The 19153-nt window shown below is 45.9% G+C and overlaps 1 protein-coding gene across 2 annotated transcripts in view; it reads right to left on the bottom strand.

Annotated features, from left to right (window-relative positions):
- The window catches only part of COLEC10 (collectin subfamily member 10), a 134838-nt gene that overhangs the window by 8013 nt on the left and 107672 nt on the right, over positions 1–19153 (bottom strand). For both annotated transcript variants that reach the window (XM_082258227.1, XM_082258226.1), the window contains 2 exons: positions 14773–14844; positions 4021–4074 (listed from right to left, as the gene is read on the bottom strand). In XM_082258227.1, the coding sequence (XP_082114353.1) occupies positions 4021–4074; positions 14773–14844 (126 nt within the window). The remainder of the gene's footprint in view (positions 1–4020; positions 4075–14772; positions 14845–19153) is intronic.

Here is a 19153-nt window from a genome sequence, read left to right as displayed (position 1 = left end):
TTTGGCGGGAGCAGAGCCCCAGGAAGGAGAGTGTGGCTGTCTCTCCTCCTGTCTGAGGAAGGTGGATGTCTCGAGGTTTCGCCTGAGTGTCCAGAGAGTGCTGAGTTGAGCTGCGGGGATCCGGTGTGCCGAGAGCCTGCGGAGAGCGAGAGGGGTGCAGTCCCAGGAAAGCCTACACAGGTCGTGAGTACTGTGGATTGCTCCTGGGGGTCTGCCTAGAGTCAGAGAAGACCACTCCAGAAGAGGTTCTGGGATCCAGTGTCAGCTAGCTGTAAAGGGGGGTACATAGTCAGTGGACCCTGAAGAGTTAAAGGGGGCACCTGTAGTTGGGCCCTGAACTGTACAGAGTATGTCAGTTAAAGCTACAGCCATACAGGATTCTACATCATACTACCTCAAGCCAGGCAGGGTGGTGGAAAGTATTCAGTGACTGTTACAGTACAACAGCGCCAGAGGTTCTACAGTTCTCAGTCCTGGATCTTCTGGACTACAAGTCGAGGATTCAGCGCTTTTATTGTTCTACAGAGTGTTCTCAGAGTTAGTGAGTGTTGGCTGGCGGTGGCTGGCATCAAGGAAGCGCCAATGGGCATTTTTCCAGAAGCAAAGTCCCAAGTGTAATTAGTTGGAGCCTAAAGGAGTATCCCACTCATTCCCTTCTCCCATCCCCTTAAATTCAATAAAAACCACAAACAAAGATGCCGGAGTTGTCGCTGCTTCAGTTCTCACACCCAGGGTCGCAGCTCACTGGAGAGGTTACCGGTACCGATGGCAGACCCACATCGGGCCACAGGCCTGGAAACTTGCTACAAGTATAACTAGCAGAAATTTTTTTTTTTTTTAAATTTTGGACAGAGTGGAGAGGGATTAGAACACCTGTCAGTTTTTATTTCTGTCTGTGCCCCCGTTAAGGAGATTCCCCCTCTCTATTTGTCCTGTTTACCATTATCATTGAAAGTGAAAGTAAAAGAAAATCCCACATTTTGGATTGTCCCCAGAAATCTTCCAATGGGGACACTGGTTCTGGTGACCTGGGGGTCCCCAAATAATTCCCCTAATTTGCAGGGATTTCCTCTGGCTTCCTGCTTAGCTATGGGACAGGAAGTGAAGGTAAATCCCCCAATGAGACACAAAATGTGAAAACAATTCTGACAGGAGATGTAACCCTCCCTTGCTCTATCCAAAATTTAAAAAAAAAAAAGTTTTGCCCTATAGTTCTACTTTAAAGTGACATTAAAGGTTCATTTAAAAAACAACAAACATGTCATACTTATCTGCTCTGTGCAGTGGTTTTGCACAGGGCAGTCCCGATCCTCCTCTTCTCTGGTCCCTCGCTGGAACTCCTGGTTCCTTCTCTTCAGCCAGTGCCTCCAATAGAAAGCCACTTGCTATTGGGGCACTGGTGCATGCTCGCTCCCGAGCCATGCTCTATGCGTCCATAAGACACACAGAGCCATGACTTGGCCCCACCCCCTCTCTGTCCTAATTGGCTCACGGGTTGTGATCGACAGTAGCAGGAGCCAATGGCATTTTATAGACTTATATTTTTATATACTTTCTCAACCAGGCTTCTGTGAAACCCTAGGGTTCCCCTAGAGCAGGGGTCTTCAAACTATGGCCCTCCAGTTGTTCAGGAACTGCAATTCCCATCATGCCTAGTCATGTCCGTGAATGACAGAGTTTTACAATGCCTCATGGAATGTGTAGTTCCGCAACAGCTGGAGGGCCGTAGTTTGAGGATCTCTGCTATAGAGGCTGCTAGGAGTTCTTTGAGCAATGAGTAGTGTCTGCCTCTCAGATGAGTAACCACTGACATTATTTATCTTTTTAGCTATCTTTAAGGGGGGGGGGGGTATTCACTGACCACAAGTGTAAGAATCCTTCCCAATGACCACCAATGAAATTAAATTCTTCTCCACCAACTCCCAATCTAAAGGGGCTGACCACCTCCACACTGACCACCTACATAAGGAGGCGTTACACTGACCACCAAAGGAAGGGAGTGCTGGCGGTTACACTGTGATGTCATCACATACAATGCCTGACCATCAGTCCTGCATTGTAAGTGTGGATGCTGAAAGTCTACCCACAACCTGGGGCACTGGAAAGAACAGCAGAGTGCCAGCTGCTGGGAAAGTGAATAATAAGACAAGTAAAAGAGTTTTTTTTATTGTTTCCCTCGATAATAATGAGATCTTAACTGGTTGCCGACCGCCGCAAGTACATATACTGCGGCGGTCAGCCCCGGCCAGGCAAAGTAACGTATGGGTACGTCACTAGCCTGGGAGCCAATAGTGGGCGGGCTCCCACCTCGGCTCGTTCACAGACACCTCCGTGCGTGTGACCGGTGTAAACAAAGCCGCCTGTCATTCTTCCCTGTGTAAAAGCACTGATCTAACATTCCTGCTATGTAGGACCGTTGATCTGTGCTTTTACTCACACAGCCACATCCCTGCACAGTAAGAAGCACGCCCCTAGGGACACACATAGTCACTGCATCTCTAATAAAGTTAACCCCTTCCCTGCCAGTGTCATTTTTACAGTAACAGTGCATATGTATAGCACTGATTACTATAGTAATGTCACTCACTGGTACCCCCAAAAGTGTCAAAAATGTCAGTCAAGGGTCCGATCTGTCCGCCGCAATGTCGCAGTAAAAAAATCGCAGATCGCCGCCATTACTCGTTAAAAAAAAAAACAAACAAAAATGACAAAAATCTTTCCCTTAGTTAGTAAACGCAATAACTTTTGCGCAAACCATTCAAAATACGCTTATTGTGATTTTTTTTACCAAACATAGGTAGCAGAAAACAAATTGGCCAAAAAAGTTAAAAAATTTAGATTTTTACATTTTTTTGGGGGGGAATTTCATATAAAAAATGTGAAAAATATTGTTATTTTTGCAAAATTGTCGCTCTTTTTTTTGATTATAGCGCATGATCAAAAAATCGCACAGGTAATCAAATACCACCAAAAGAAAGCTCTGTTTGTGGGAAAAAAAGGACGTCAAATTTGTTTAGGTACAGTGTCACACGCAATTGTCCGTTAAAGTCACGCAGTGCCGAATCGCAAAATACCCCCTGGTCAGAAAGGGGGTAAAATCTTCCGGGGCTTAAGTGGTTAAACTTTGCAGTGCAGGGCTCCTCCATATTGAAAGCTTTATTATTTCCCCTGAGTTCAGCTTTATGCTTAATAGTATTATATCAGTTAAACAATACTATGGCCTCCAGGTTGTCTCTTTTGTGCCAACTAGTAGACATACACAATATTGCAGCTTTTCCATTGAAATCTGGAGTCTTCAACCTTTATAAAATAAAGACCTTTTGGACCTATTTAATAAGGCGGCACAAAGTTTGTGATAATGTACACAGTGAAATAAGGCAGGCCATACATGGTTCAAATCTTGGCCAGCTCAGCAAGAACCAGCCGAGGTTTGAACCGTGTATGGCCAGGCTGAATGTACCCAAGTTGATTGATTGATCAACTTAGGTACAGCCAGCCTGCTTGGTTTTACCTGTGACTATCGCTAGTGGCTGCTATAGCCGCTAGCAATCACTGTCTTCTCCCAGCATTGATGGCTTCCCCCGCTCCCCCCGCAAGAAGACAATGGTTCGGCACGAAGGATTCCCACATCAACACTGTCTCTGCTGATGGGGGAATCCGGCAAATTTCTTTCCTGCAACCCGTGTTTGGCCAGCCGAACCCATAGGAACCAATCAGATTTCAGCTTACTGAAGTCAAATTTGTCAGGAGAGGTTCAATGTTAAATACCTAATTGCATAAAGCTGATCCAATCATTGTTTATCACAACAAGATTATCCAAAGGATAGGCATTGTACCTACTAGGTCTACAACGCACAATAACAGCTGAATTCAAATTTGATGTTTAAAATGCAATTTTTTCAAGTAGAAGCAACTCCTTATGAAATGACATTTACATGTTAAAACATATTTGAATATTTCATGATTAGGCTTACATAGACTTCAGGTTTTCTATAAAGATGTACAGCTAAGTTCTGATACCTGGTTTCCCCTTTCCTCCTGGAAATCCGGGTATGCCTGTATATCCTTTGTCCCCTAAAATAAACATCAAAGACATTTTCCATTGAATTATATGTGCAGAAATCCAACCAATAATCATTGTACAATTTTTATCCTGACAATGGAGAGGATAATTTTCTAATGAAAATTCTCACAATAACATTTTTGAAACTGCAAGAGAGAATTCAAAAAATAAAAGTATCTGAACAATGAAAGTCTAGAGCAACCTTTCTCAACCTTTTCAATACAGAGGAACCCTTGAAATAAATTTCTGGTCTCCGGAAACCCCTGCTAAAAATTTAAAATCTACAACTCATGACACATTAGTGCGACAGTCAGTGGGAAGAATGCTCCTTACTCTTGTCATCATTGGGAAGAATTACCCCCTTACAGAGAGCTAAAAGGAGCAATGGTGTCATTGGGAACGTATCTGAGAGGCAGAAATTGCCCATCGCCTAAAGCGGAGTTCCGCCCCCCTTAAAAAAATCTACAAATACTGTAGCTGCTGACTTTTAAATAGTAGAAATTACCTGTGCAGGGAACCCGTGATGTTGGTACCCGAAGCCGATTTACTTATCGGCTCTCGGGTGTTGCCGCCGCCATCCAGGGTAAGGGAACCCGGAAAGGCTTCACTGCTGGTTCCCTACTGCGCATGAGCAAAGCGCGCTGCCCTTTGTAATTGGCCCAGTGGCGGAGGAAAAAGGAGGGGTCCTAACTTCCGAGGGACAGCGCCGCAGCTCTGTCTCCCAGGAGGTGGGGAAGGGTACCTGTCAAAAACAGGTACCCGTCCCCCCCTCCCCTCTGAAAGGTGCCAAATGGGGCATCGGAGGGGGGGGGAAGCAGATCAGCGGAGTTCCACTTTTGAGTTGAACTCCACTTTAAGGAACTGCTAGCAACCTCTGGTTTAGAAACTCTGGTCTAGAGAAATGGTTCTCAACCACTGGGTTGTGGCCTGCTGCCGAACCGTGTCCTCCTTCAGCCAGCTGTAGCTCACCTACGCACCCACAGTGCCCCCCGGGTCCCTGAGAGCCCTCAGCCCCTACAATGCCCTCCAATCTCCAAAAATGCTACCCAGCCCCCTGCTGTGCCCCCTAGCCTGCCAAAGAGTCTCCAGCTCCCATAGTGCCCCTAACCTCCAACAGAGTACCACAGTGCCCACCAACTTCCTGCAGTGCTCTACAGTCTCCCACAGTGCTCCCAACCTTCATCAGTGTCCCATTGTCCCCCCCCCCTCCTAACTTCCTGAAGTGCTCTCCAGTGCCATTCTGCCTCCAGCCTAAAGAAAAAACCATCAACCCCCTCCAAAGCTCCCAGCCCCATTGTTGACCCCATGTCCCTCCAGAAACCCCTTACTCTGCAAGGCCACCAAGTCTGCAACAAAGTCCCCTAACCCCCTCCAAAATGCCCAAACCCCACAGTGACACCCAGACCCAGTGGCGTAGCGTGGGGGGTGCAGGGGGGGCGGCCGCACCGGGCGCAACATCTAGGGGGGGCGCATCCGCAGTGTCACTCTGTCTGTCTGGCTCTGACATACACAGTTCACACACTGTCTGCGGCTGCCTCCATCTCTAGGCTGGGAGATGTCCAGTGTGGCTGCCCTATGTCTGAAAATGGTAGGTCAGGGCGGGGCTGGACTGTGTCTCACCTGTCCATTAGTGTAGGGTGGGGTGGCGTTGCAAGCCAAGCCCCGCCTATGCCGCCTCTCCTCACTGCTCAGTCAGTTTACCAACGAGTGAGTCAGCAGCCTGGCGCTGTCACAAAGTGTTTTTTTTTTTTTAATCACCTGATTAGAGCCAGAGGCTCTAATAGGCTTCAAAAAGGGTGGACCCGGGGCGCAGAGCAGTGCGCCCAGAGCCCACCCATTGTGTGACAATAGCGAATGAAAATTCGCTATTGTCACACGGATCCTCCTCCTGGCCAATCAGGAAGTGGGTCCGAGACCCACTTCCTGATTGGCCAAAAGGCGAACGCATGCCATTGGCCGAGGAGGAGGCGGGAGGACTCGAGGAGACGTGGGGGACTGAGGAGAAGCCGCTGCTGCAGGTAAGTCTCTCTGTATTGAAAGGGGGCACGCTGGTCTCTCTGCATTGAAAGGGGGCACGCTGGTCATTCTGCATTGAAAGGGGGCACGCTGGTCATTCTGCATTGAAAGGGGGCACGCTGGTCTCTCTGCATTGCAAGGGGGCACACAGGTCATTCTGCATTGAAAGGGGGCACACTGGTCATTCTGCATTGAATGGGGGCACGCTGGTCATTCTGCATTGAATGGGGGCACGCTGGTCATTCTGCATTGAAAGGGGGCACGCTGGTCTCTCTGCATTGGAAGGGGGCACGCTGGTCTCTCTGCATTGAAAGGGGGCACGCTGGTCATTCTGCATTGAATGGGGGCACGCTGGTCTCTCTGCATTGAATGGGGGCACGCTGGTCTCTCTGCATTGAAAGGGGGCACGCCGGTCATTCTGCATTGAAAGGGGGCAAGCTAGTCATTCTGCATTGAAAGGGGGCACGCTGGTCTCTCTGCATTGAAAGGGGGCACGCTGGTCTCTCTGCATTTAAAGGGGGCACGCTGGTCTCTCTGCATTGAAAGGGGGCACGCTGGTCATTCTGCATTGAAAGAGGGCACGCTGGTCTTTCTGCATTGAAAGGGGACATGCTGGTCATTCTGCATTGAAAGAGGGCACGCTGGTCTCTCTGCATTGAAAGGGGGCACGCTGGTCATTCTGCATTGAAAGAGGGCACGCTGGTCTTTCTGCATTGAAAGGGGACATGCTGGTCATTCAAACTTGTATTTAGATGCATTTTACTTTAATTACATCAGTATTTTCATAACAAACAATATATGTGCTTAGGGGGAAGGGTTTCTTTAACTAATCTAGTGGAAGAGACTCGAGTGCTAAAATCTCGCGGGTTAGGGGGCGCAAATTACTTGCCTTGCCCCGGGCGCTGACAACCCATGCTACGCCACTGCCCAGACCTATTAGAGCCTTTCAGAATTGTAATACATATTTTGTTTTTCCATACTTTGATTTAATTTTTTTTTTTCTGATGTCAAAAGAAAGTTTTTAGAAGAATTTACCGGGTCGCTGTCTCAATGAGGTAGAGAATGATGAAAAAATGGAGACCACTGAAAGGTACAGAGGCTGCTAGTTTTCCATCTGTTTTTTTGATCCTCCATCTCCATCATTGGAGATCACTGAACAAGTATGCAGATTATGAATTCCAAACTCACTCCAACTTTCTTTATTTGCATACCCCTTCTAAAATATTGAGTCAGACGATCAACAAGACAGCCTCCGAAAACCAGCAATTTCAGCATAATAGCAACCTCCATATTTTTCTCTGGATAAGTACATGTAACAGTGTAATATATACCAGTGATGAATAATTAAAGTTCTAAGCAGAATGTTTTTTTTAGTTTTGGATAGAGTGCAGAGGGATTAGAACACCTGTCAGTTTTTATTGCTGTCTGTGCCCCCAATAAAGAGAATTATCCTCTCTATTTGTCCTGTTTACCATTATCATTGAAAGTGAAAGAGAAGTAAATCAATATGTCAATAACATAATAAAAAGTGCAATAATGATTTCTGCCCAGAAGAGGGCAGTGTGGTCCTTCTAAGTGACAACCGCCATCAAGGATACAGTATATTACTCCTGTGTACATTTTACAGAGAAGGTTTCTGGGGTATTTTAGGGGTCCAAACACATTTTTTCTGTTTAAACAAAGAAAAGAGTAATATTAAAAAGGTAGTAGACTAAATCAACCAAATAAAAATGTTCTTTTATTGTCCTTACTTTGGAAAACTGAAATATAATTGGATTTAAAACTGCTGCTCATTGCGCAATACTAAATAAGAGACTAAAAGTTTATCCTATAAAGTGTAAACTTTTTTTTTTTTTCACTTTCGTAATTGTCTAATCAATGAACTTTTCCATCACATAATCCCCCCCCCCCCCCCACTGACACCAACCATGGGGCAGAATTCCTCCCACTGACACCAACCATGGGGCAGAATTCCTCCCACTGACACCAAACATGGGGCAGAATTCCTCCCACTGACACCCAACATGGGGCAGAATTCCTCCCACTGACACGCAACATGGGACAGAATTCCTCCCACTGACACCAAACATGGGGCTGAATTCCTCCCACTGACACCAAACATGGGGCAGAATTCCTCCCACTGACACCAACCATGAGGCCCTATTCCTTCCCACTGACACCAACCATATGGCAGAATTCCTCCCACTGACACCAATCATGGGGTGCTATTCCTACCACTGACACCAACCACGAGGCCCTATTCCTTCCCACTGACACCAACCATGTGGCAGAATTCCTCCCACTGACACCAACCATGGGGCAGAATTCCTCCCACTGACACCAACCATGGAGCAGAATTCCTCCCACTGACACCAACCACGGTGTGCTATTCCTATCACTGACACCAACCTTAGAGCAGAATTCCTCCCACTGACACCAACCATGGGGTGCTATTCCTATCACTGACACCAACCTTAGAGCAGAATTCCTCCCACTGACACCAACCATGGGGAAGAATTCCTCTCAATGACACCAACCATGGGGTGCTATTCCTATCACTGACACCAACCATGGGGCAGAATTCCTCCCACTGAAACCAAACATGGGGCAGAATTCCTCCCACTGACACCAACCATGAGGCCCTATTCCTTCCCACTGACACCAACCATATGGCAGAATTCCTCCCACTGACACCAATCATGGGGTGCTATTCCTACCACTGACACCAACCACGAGGCCCTATTCCTTCCCACTGACACCAACCATGTGGCAGAATTCCTCCCACTGACACCAACCATGGGGCAGAATTCCTCCCACTGACACCAACCATGGAGCAGAATTCCTCCCACTGACACCAACCACGGTGTGCTATTCCTATCACTGACACCAACCTTAGAGCAGAATTCCTCCCACTGACACCAACCATGGGGTGCTATTCCTATCACTGACACCAACCTTAGAGCAGAATTCCTCCCACTGACACCAACCATGGGGAAGAATTCCTCTCAATGACACCAACCACGGGGTGCTATTCCTATCACTGACACCAACCTTAGAGCAGAATTCCTCCCACTGACACCAACCATGGGGAAGAATTCCTCTCAATGACACCAACCATGGGGTGCTATTCCTATCACTGACACCAACCATAGAGCAGAATTCCTCCCACTGACACCAACCATGGGGTGCTATTCCTATCACTGACACCAACCTTAAAGCAGAATTCCTCCCACTGACACCAACCATGGGGCAGAATTCCTCTCAATGACACCAACCATAGAGCAGAATTCCTCCCACTGACACCAAACCTGGGGCAGAATTCCTCCCACTGACACCAACCATGGGGTGCTATTCCTATCACTGACACCAACCTTAGAGCAGAATTCCTCCCACTGACACCAACCATGGGGCAGAATTCCTCTCAATGACACCAACCATGTGACATAATTCCTACCACTGACACCAACCATAGATCAGAATTCCTCCCACTGACACCAACCATGGGGTGCTATTCCTTCCCACTGAGACCAACCATGGGGCAGAATTCCTTACACTGACAACAAACATGCAAATTATTATAATGTTAATGCATTAAGTCTTTTTTATGAAAATACATATAGGTGTGGCCCTTAGTTGACATATTGTGGCTCCTTCAAGTTTTGATTCCTCTCAATTAGACCCACTGCTTAGATTTGAGTTTTACATGGCTGCACTATCGGTATTAGGGTAGTCCGTAATAAAATAAAGATGTGACATTTTTGCACCAATGGTTTAAGTTCAGTATATCAGAAGCCATGTCTCTGGAGCCTCCCAGCAGGTGATCACTAATGGATGTACATTTGTCGGCTAATTCCCTCTAGCATTCTCTAGGATTTGACTAGCTGGCCCACTGATTTCTGCATCCTGCTGCTGCACACACTCTCCTTAGGAAATATTGTTTCAATGTGTTTGTTTATTTGCAGTCTTTGTGGGTAGTTGTTTAGTGTCTTTAATACATTTATCCAGAAGTTATCACACTATTGGACGTAGGCTCTTTACCATGTGACCAGCCGTGTCCAATCACGGCTGGTCACATAGTAAACAGGAAGAGCCATTGATCGGCTTTCCTTAGTTCGTGCCTGACAGGCACGAGTAAAGGAGCGCCAATCGGCGGCTCCCCTGACGGGGGGGGGGGGGGGGTTCGTCACTGGTAATCAGATCAATGATTACCAGTGCAGACCCTCGGGGGGGGGGGGTGCCACTAGAACCACCAGGGATGCCCACCGATGACCCCCAGGGATGCCCACCTATGACCCCAGGGATGCCCACTATGGCCACCAGGGATGGCAATCAGGGTTTAGGGAGCCCCCATTGCCCTCCCCATCAGTGCTGCCTGCCAGTGCCCTCCCTATCAGTGCTGCCCACCAGTGCCCATGATTGCCATCTATCAGTGTCGCACACCAGTGCCCATTATTGCCCACCAGTGTCGCCTATCAGTGCCCATTAGTGCCACCCATCAGTGCCGATCAGTGCAGCCTATCAGTGCCCATCAGTGCCACCTATCAGTGTCCATCAGTGCCACCTATCAGTGCCCATCAATGCTGCCTATCAGTGCCCATCAATGCCGCCTATCAGTGCCCACCAATGCTGCATATCAGTGCTACCTATCAGTGCCACATATCAGTGCCGCCTATCAGTGCCACCCCATCAGTGCCACCCCATCAGTGCCTCCTCATCAGTGCCTGTCAGTGCAGTCTCATCAGTGCAGAAAAAACTTATTTATTTACAAAATTGTATAACATAACCAAAAAAACTTTTTTTTTTTTTTTTCAAACTTTTCGGTCTTTTTTTATTTGTTTAGCAAAAAGGAAAAAACTCAGAGGTGATCAAATACCACCAAAAGAAAGCTCTATTTGTGTGGGGAAAATGACATAAATTTGGTGTAGGTACAGTGTTGCATGACCGCGCAATTGTCATTCAAAATGCAACAGCGCTAAAAGGGGAAAATTGGCCTGGGCAGGAAGGGGGTGAAAGTGCCCGGTATTGAAGTGGTTAAAGTGGTTTAGCAATGCTAAGGTGGTTTAGTACAGTATAAGCATGCCATCCCCTCTGTTACATAACATTAAGTGTCCCTGTGCCTGTACTGTATATAAAAGATGCTGATTTCTACTGTATCAGAGCTTCTCCCGGCACTCATATGACTCCTCATCTTTCTGCTCTCCCCCCGTGGGCGGGGTCAAGCACTCCCGCTGACATCATCAGGGGAGGAGAGATGCAGAGAGCCGAGGAGTAACGTGAGCGCCGGGAGACACTCTGATACAGTAGAAATCAGCATCTTTTATATACAGTACACACACAGGGACACATTGTTATTTAACAGAGGGGATGGCATGCTTATACTGTACAGTAATGTACTTTAGATATGATAGCAGCATATCTTTATTTATACCAATAAATAGTTGTGGAACGAATCATCTGAGTTTCCATTATTTCTTATGGGAAAATTTGCTTTGATATACGAGTGCTTTGGATTACAAGCATGCTGCTGGAACGAAATATGCTCGTAAACCAAGGTATTACTGTATTTGATTTGTCATTTGATGAATGAACTATGTCAGCACTGATTTGTTTATTCACTATTTGTTTTTAGCTCTGTATTTTGGGAATTTGATATTCATTCTCTAGGATTGTTACATATCTCTTGTAACAAAAACATTGCATCTTTGTATATTGTATTGTATCTCTTGTTACAAAGTATTTCCTATGTGCATCAGCTCCATCTAGTGGTCATAATGCATTATTTTACTACTGACCATAAAAAAAGAACATTAATTCCAAGAGAATAGCCTAATAAATATTGCTGCATAATTCACACAGAACGAACGTAGATGCATAATCACTGGCAAATGGCTATGCAGATAAAAGACTCCTAATTGTCTATCAGCTGAACTATAGTCTCTGCATCTGTGCTGAAATAAAAGTAAACTGCCACAAGAAGTCAAATACTGGAACCCAGAGGTACCTACAACCTGTACATTGTGTTTTTTTTTTGGCGCTAAATGCCCAGTGCCTGGTAGTTTTTGAGGTTGGGGGTTATCAGTAATAAAGTATCCCCATACACCCCGATACATAAAATCTTTCTGGCCCTTAACCTACCATCACACCCTATCTTTATACAGTTCACCTTCACTCTAAGGCCCCTTTCACACTGATATGATTTTCCTGCATTTTTACCTTGCAAGAAAAAAATTTCCCTTTAAATCCTATGGGACTTTTCACACCACTGCGCTGTGGGTGCGGTGCGTTTTGAAAAGTCCTGCATGCTGCATCTTTGGTGTGGTTTTGAAAACTGCACCAAAAGCGCAGCTTCCCATTAAAATTAATCGAAATTGCAGCAAAATCGCTGCAAAAATGCACCACGATTTGAGTTTTTGGTGCATTTTTGAGTCACATATCCTTTAATATTAACACACCTGAAACACAGCAAAATCGCTGTAAAAACGATTATGCCTTTTTACCGCAATTTTGCTGTGTTTCAGATATGTTTCCTGTGTGTTTTTGGTTTGCTTGCATCTGTTAAAAATGGATATGTGAATCAAAAACGCACCAAAAACTCAAATCATGGTGCGTTTTTACAGCGATTTTGCTACAGAGCAGTGTGAAAGCAGTCTAAGTAAGCCCCCACTCCTACCTATGCAGTATGACATGTGAAAGTGTCCTTCTAGCTAAATGCACATGGAAATGCATGCTAACGTGACCCTGTGAGGTAATAAAAAAGACAGATACAAGGGAAGGAGTATTATACTCATCTCCCCCAGCGGCTCATGTCTCCTACCTCTCCTCCATTCCAGTACTGGAGCCTTCAACACCTTCTTCATGATTTGGCACTTATGGTATTGTCGGAGCTCTGTATCAACCAGTGGCGGCTGGTGCTCCATGGGCCGGGGGGGCGGCAGACGGACCACACCATACAACTCCCCCCCTCCCCCCGGACCACACCAGCTCGCACACCATAACACCCCCCCCATGTCGCTGGCTCACTCACCCTGGACTGACGTGGAGGGCAGCCAGCGGTGGCTTCCCCCAGCGGGGGCGGCTTCCCCTGCGTCTTCTCCCTCCTCCTCTTCCTTGGCCAATAGCATGGCCTCTCCTTTTGGCCAATCGGGAAACGGGTTTCAGCCGCTTCCTGATTGGCTTGGAGGAGAATTAGTGTGATAATAGCGAATATCAATTCGCTATTGTCACACAACTGGGTGGGCTCAGGGCGCAGTCCCGAGCCCACCCTTTTTGAAGCCTATTAGAGCCTCTGGCTCTAATCACGTGCTTCAAAAAAAAAAAAAAAAAAACCCTATTGGAATTCATTCGTCCGGCGCCCTGCATGTGGATTAGGGGGCCGGATGCATGGATAGGGGGGGCAGCGCCCCTGTGCCCCCAATGGACGGGCCGCCCCTGGTATCAACCGCCATGTGCCATGGATCCTTCCTCCAATCAACACTGCTTTGTCTCTATAACAATGCAGGGTGTCAGAGAATGGAACTACTTGGACATAAAGAAGAGGGGTTGACCTCCAAAAATATTAGCCTTTTTGGACACACAAAGGTTCTCCCTTGCTACAAGTTAAGCTTTGAGGATCTGGAGACAGTCACATATTGAATATCTGATATGCCTATTGACACTATTTGTTTGGGAGTATATAAAAAAAGTGTGTATGCATACTTCGGAAAAACTAACAGTAACAGTATTAACAGATTGTTCCTGAGATATAAATGATTGTCTGGGGTAGGACCCCCAAGTAGACCACCGAGTGCTGAAAAAGGGTAACCTCATGAAAACTTAAAACAGGATTAGCCCACAACCCAATTCTCCCATTTTTTATGGAAGATATGCATAGTATCATATAATGTGTGATGGACCCTCTCCATACTCCTAATCGCCTCCATTCTCGACATCACCTGAGTCCAAGGGACCGTCTCCGATCGCCAGTTAAGGGCCACCGCCCACTGTATACCTTTTCATTTTTTTCTCTTTGGTATATATATTTACCTTACCATGTGCTATATATGACTTGTTTGGAATAATTTGTACTGACACAGCTTTGATATGTCATACTTTGGTTTTGTTTTTTTGTTTTTTTGGCTTTCTTGTTTATAAAGCCCAATAAAAACGTTTGTATTAAAAAAAGTGTGTATGAAGGTAATGCATTAGGCCAGTGCGCCCTCTGTCTGTTGTTTTTGAGTGCTGCATGCAAAGGGACATCCACAGTCCACGGCGGCGGCTGTGGCTATCGCGGCACCGCAATCCTCCAAGACTCATCAGTAAAGTGATATATAATATACTGTCAAATATAAATATAAATATATATATATATATATATATATATATATATATATATATATATATACTGCGCTATATAAATCCTATATAATAATAATACTTTTGGGGATCACACAAGACTGCTGCTTTTGTATATACAAATAAAATATGTGCATTGGAATTTGTTCATATTTTTTTCAAACAATAGTCCGGCCCCCAACAGAGTCTGAGGGACAGCAAACTGGCCCCCTGTTTAAAAAGTTTGAGGACCCCGTCCTAGAGAGATAATATATAAATTGCAAATAACACTAACATTATCATTCCAAGAAACAATGTTACATTCATACAAATGTTACTTTGACTTTTTATAGAAAAAAAGAAAAGAAAACCAAGTGTCCTACCTTTTCCTCCAATAGGGCCAATTTTACCTATCAGCCCTTGGTCACCCAAATGCCCGATTTCTCCTTTAGCACCTGAAAAGTAAAACATGTTAATACAAAAAAAAAAAAAAAAATACAAATCACTTAAACACACCAATCCTTTTTTAGCACATGTTTTTATTTAGCTCCCATTCACACTATGTTGCACATTTTCAGGCATTGCACATGTGCGTTGTTGCTGTCTTGCCTGCAATAATCACACTCATGTACATTTTTTGGGCACTGTGCGTTTTTTAACTGAGGGCAAAGATTCCCCAGTGCCTTTCTCTGCACTGGGAAGCACTCTGTGCTGAGTGGCTTCCTGTTCATTCACAAACGGAAGCATAGCAAACACAGTTTATTGTGCTTCAGTTATGAATGAACACAGTGAGTGATCAGTAATGATCACTCATTGTGATCATTCAGAAAAGGAAGAGGCCAGTAAATGACATATTTACCTGCCTCTTCTCCTGCTCTTCATCTTGAAACATCCCCTTGTATGTCCACAGCAGCAGCCGGCGGGAGAGGATAGGAGGGAAGCCGGCAGTGCTGCGGGAGGGGGAATCTACGCATCCTAGTGTGACTAGGAGCACCCGGAACACCCCGCATGCCCATGGTGTGGGCAGTGCACAATTTGGGGACATACCCTAGAAGCTAACAGAGGCATATACCAAAACATGGTGTTGGTGTTAAGGTGTCGCACTCTTTCTGTGGCACAGTTCTGGGACTTTTATACTCTGTACCAGCCTTTCTCAACCATTTCAATAAATTTCTGGTCTCGGGAAACCCCTGCTAAAAATAAAAATTTACAACTCATGACACAATAGTGTAACAGTCCGTGGGAAGAATGCTCCTTACTCTTGTCATATTTGGGAAGAATTACCCCCTTACAGAGAGATAAAAGGAACAATGGTGTCATTGGAAACTTATCTGAGAGGCAGAAATTGCCCATTGCTCAGGGAACCCCTAGCAACCTCAGGAGGAACCCTGGCTGAGAAACCCTGCTCTGTACACTATGGATTACAGTTCCTCATTAAAAATTGCTCCTTTTCCCTTGAAGCATTTCTGATCCAGTGGCGCGTGATGTGCGCCAGTCTCCACCATCCCAGTTACCTGTCTCCACCATCCCAGTTACCTGTCTCCACCATCCCAGTGACACTGATCCGTATGTTCAATATTTAAACCTGTGTGTGATTATATCTAAATCCCAGGAAGCTCAACCCTGTACATGCTCCATGCTTATTCTCGCCGGAGGCCTCACTCATTTACTCACTGAGGCTCCTTCACTACCAGGGCTCTCTGTCACCTATGCCAAGACACCTCCACTTCCTGACTGGCTGACTGTATATGCATATAGACACTGGTACTGTAGTCATTAGCAATGGCAATAAAGCCATCTTGGGTTAGCTTGACCACACATTAGACTTTTGTACTACTTCTCTTGAATTGTTCTGTCACCAGGTGTGAACCATATGTGTGATATGCCTTGCATGTACCCCTTGATGTATGACCTCAAGTAACTTCAGACCAGGCAAAATACTGTATGTTAAAGCGGTAGTATCATGCTTTTTTTGACTTTTACCTACAGGTAAGCCTATAATAAGGCTTACCTGTAGGTACAAATAATATCTCCTAAACCGGCACGGTTTAGGAGATATTTGCAGTGCATGCAGCCGCTCACGAGAGCGGCGCATGCACTCTGAAGGTCCGGGGGGACCTTCAGTTTTGCTTGCCGGGAGCTTGCCGGAAAATCATTCCCGCGCGCATGCGCGGGAGTGACGTCATCGCGGCTCCGGCCAATCACAGCGCCGGAGCCGCCGAACCCGGAAGAGACGCCGAGGGATCATGGCAGCGCCCGCAGCGATGTCCGGGGGTCCGTGTTGGGGCTTCGTTCTAAGGTAAGTAATACTAGCATACTAGCTCATTATGCCTTTGTCTCGCAGGTTTTTTTTTTTTGTTAGCGTTTTTGGGTTTACAACCGCTTTAACAACAAAGTTCTTTTGCTAAAGTTGTTTAAGTTTAAACAACATTACAGCTTGATTGTTCCCAGGCATCCATTCCTCTCACAAAGTGCTATCTCTCAGTGCCTCCTGATGCCCTCTGCCTATTGTGGTAGTCATACCTTTAACCTCTTCGTGCTGGTGGTATGCATAAATGCGGCCTCTCGGTGGGTGGGCCTTAACACTGAGAGGCCACATATATACGTACCAGAATATAAACAGAGCTTACGGAGGCTAACGGAAAGCTCCTGATCTCTACTTGTGGTTTGTTTTCTATTCATGTGACCGCTGTGACAGCCAATTACGGCGGTCACATTATCAGAAACCCCGCCTCCTGGCATAAGAAACCTCTTAAAGGGCCTGGAAGGCACAGACGTTAAGGGGTTAAATTGTAGTAAAAGTCCTTATCCTTAAAGCCTATAAGTCCTGGAACCCCAACTGGGTTCCCACCAATGGGTGAACTTGCAGCAAAATGTAGATCACATATTCAGCAATACTCTGATTTTCTTCCTATACATGAAGTGATCTCGACACAGCAACTAGAGCATACTTGCTAACTGTCCCGTTTTTGCCGGAACAGTTCTGGCAAATAGGAGCCTGTCCCGGGTAATTTACATTGTCCCGGCAAGCGCCCTTTAATCCGGCTGCCTGTAAATGCCCGTAAGAAAAATGGTTGCGAGCCGACATCTTAACTGCGCATGGGCCCTTCCAATGCCTGCTGGGCTTGGGAAAGCTTGTACAAGCTTGGCCGGGTGGGCGCATGCGCAGTTACGTAATGGCGCCACCTAGCACCGTTTTTAAATCAAAGGCACTCTGACTCGTTCTCAGCAGTGCCTCGCCGACGTCGGCCGCCACAGCAGAGCAGAGAAGGTCCCCTGGAGAGTGAAGACACATTCACAGACATGAAGGTAGGTAGGATGAAAGCCACAATCTTATGTGGAAAAATATCTGGTAACATGACATGTGAATAAAGTGTGAAATGTGCTCAGGTGTGACCATACAAAAAATGGAATATGTAAATATAAATAAACTGCAAGGTGTAAATAAGTACGATAAAACCTAATTATACCAGATAGTATAATTAGGTTTTATAGTACCTTTTTACACCTTGCACTTTATTTACATATTACATTTTTTGTATGGTCACACCTGAGCACATTTGACACTTTAGAATTGCAGGGAATTGTGATGAGAATTTTAAACTTTAGGCAGAAGTAGTGTGGGAGAATTATTCCAACTCTGCTACTTTGGCCTTAAAGCGGAGTTCCGGCCACAAATTTTTTTTTCAATAAAAGTACCCCCGGGACAGTCAGGGCTAGCACATTCCACAATGGATAGCCTCTGTACTGTCCCGGGTCGCACTTACCTTTTAGAAGAAATACTTACCTTGAAAATTTCTTCTCCAGCGCTGCCATCTCTGATGTGGGCAGCTGAAGCCAGCGCGTCCTCTTCTGCGTCCTCTTTCGTGTCCTATTCTCCCAGAATGCGCCTGCACCGACCCCGCTCGTCACTTCCGGGGCGGCGCCGCATTCTTCCACAGCTTCTGGGCATGCCCAGAAGCTGTTTAGCAGGGAATGCGGTGCCGCACCGGAAGTGACGAGCGGGGCCGGTGCAGGCGCATTGATTCCTGGGAGAGATGACGTTCAGCTCCCAGGAATCAATGCTAAGAGGAAGTGACGGCGTGGGCCGCGGCCGCAGAGGGAGGAAGTGGAAGAAAGGTGAGTATATTTTTCTTCAAAAACAAGGTAAGTAAACAAAAAAAAAAAATCGTAACTATCCATTTTTTTTTCAGGTGACAAATAGCAAGCGGATGGCCCAAAATCGATTAGGTCCGCTTTAAGTTTGAAATTCCCTTTTTAATTTCCTGTAATTCTCTCTTTATTGAGTAGACCCTATAATCTGATGATAAGTAGGCGGAGATTAATTATGCAGAGTGGGTGGAGCTTCAAGGAAGTGGGTGTGGTAAGTAATTGATAGCTGTGCTCCCTCTTTTATACATTTGCCCCAGCAGAGAGCAGTACCATCCACAAAGTCCAGGAAAACCTGACCAGCAGTGTTAACCCTTGACCCTCAGGAGGTAACAATAACAAAACAATGTAACAGCCAATACAGCCACAACATAATAAAAAAAACAGAAAATTTCCTAACACAATAACCTTTCTGGAAACACCTGCTTAGATGTGGGTGACACAAGGGGTAAGTTTTTACTGTCTTTTTGGAGCTTTATTTTAGAGACAGACTCACTATAAAAAGAGACAGTTAAGCTATGCAAGGAGTACCACCTGTGCTACCCAGCGGCATCAATATACTGTATGTAACCTGGCCTCATAAACAAGCATAAAAGGCCCTATGCGCCTCCTTTC

This window comes from Pelophylax lessonae (genome assembly GCF_965119305.1).
Source record: "Pelophylax lessonae genome assembly, chromosome: 5".
Taxonomy (NCBI): domain Eukaryota; kingdom Metazoa; phylum Chordata; class Amphibia; order Anura; family Ranidae; genus Pelophylax; species Pelophylax lessonae.
Note: the sequence above shows the minus strand (reverse complement) of the source record. Positions and strands in the feature narration are given on the sequence as shown.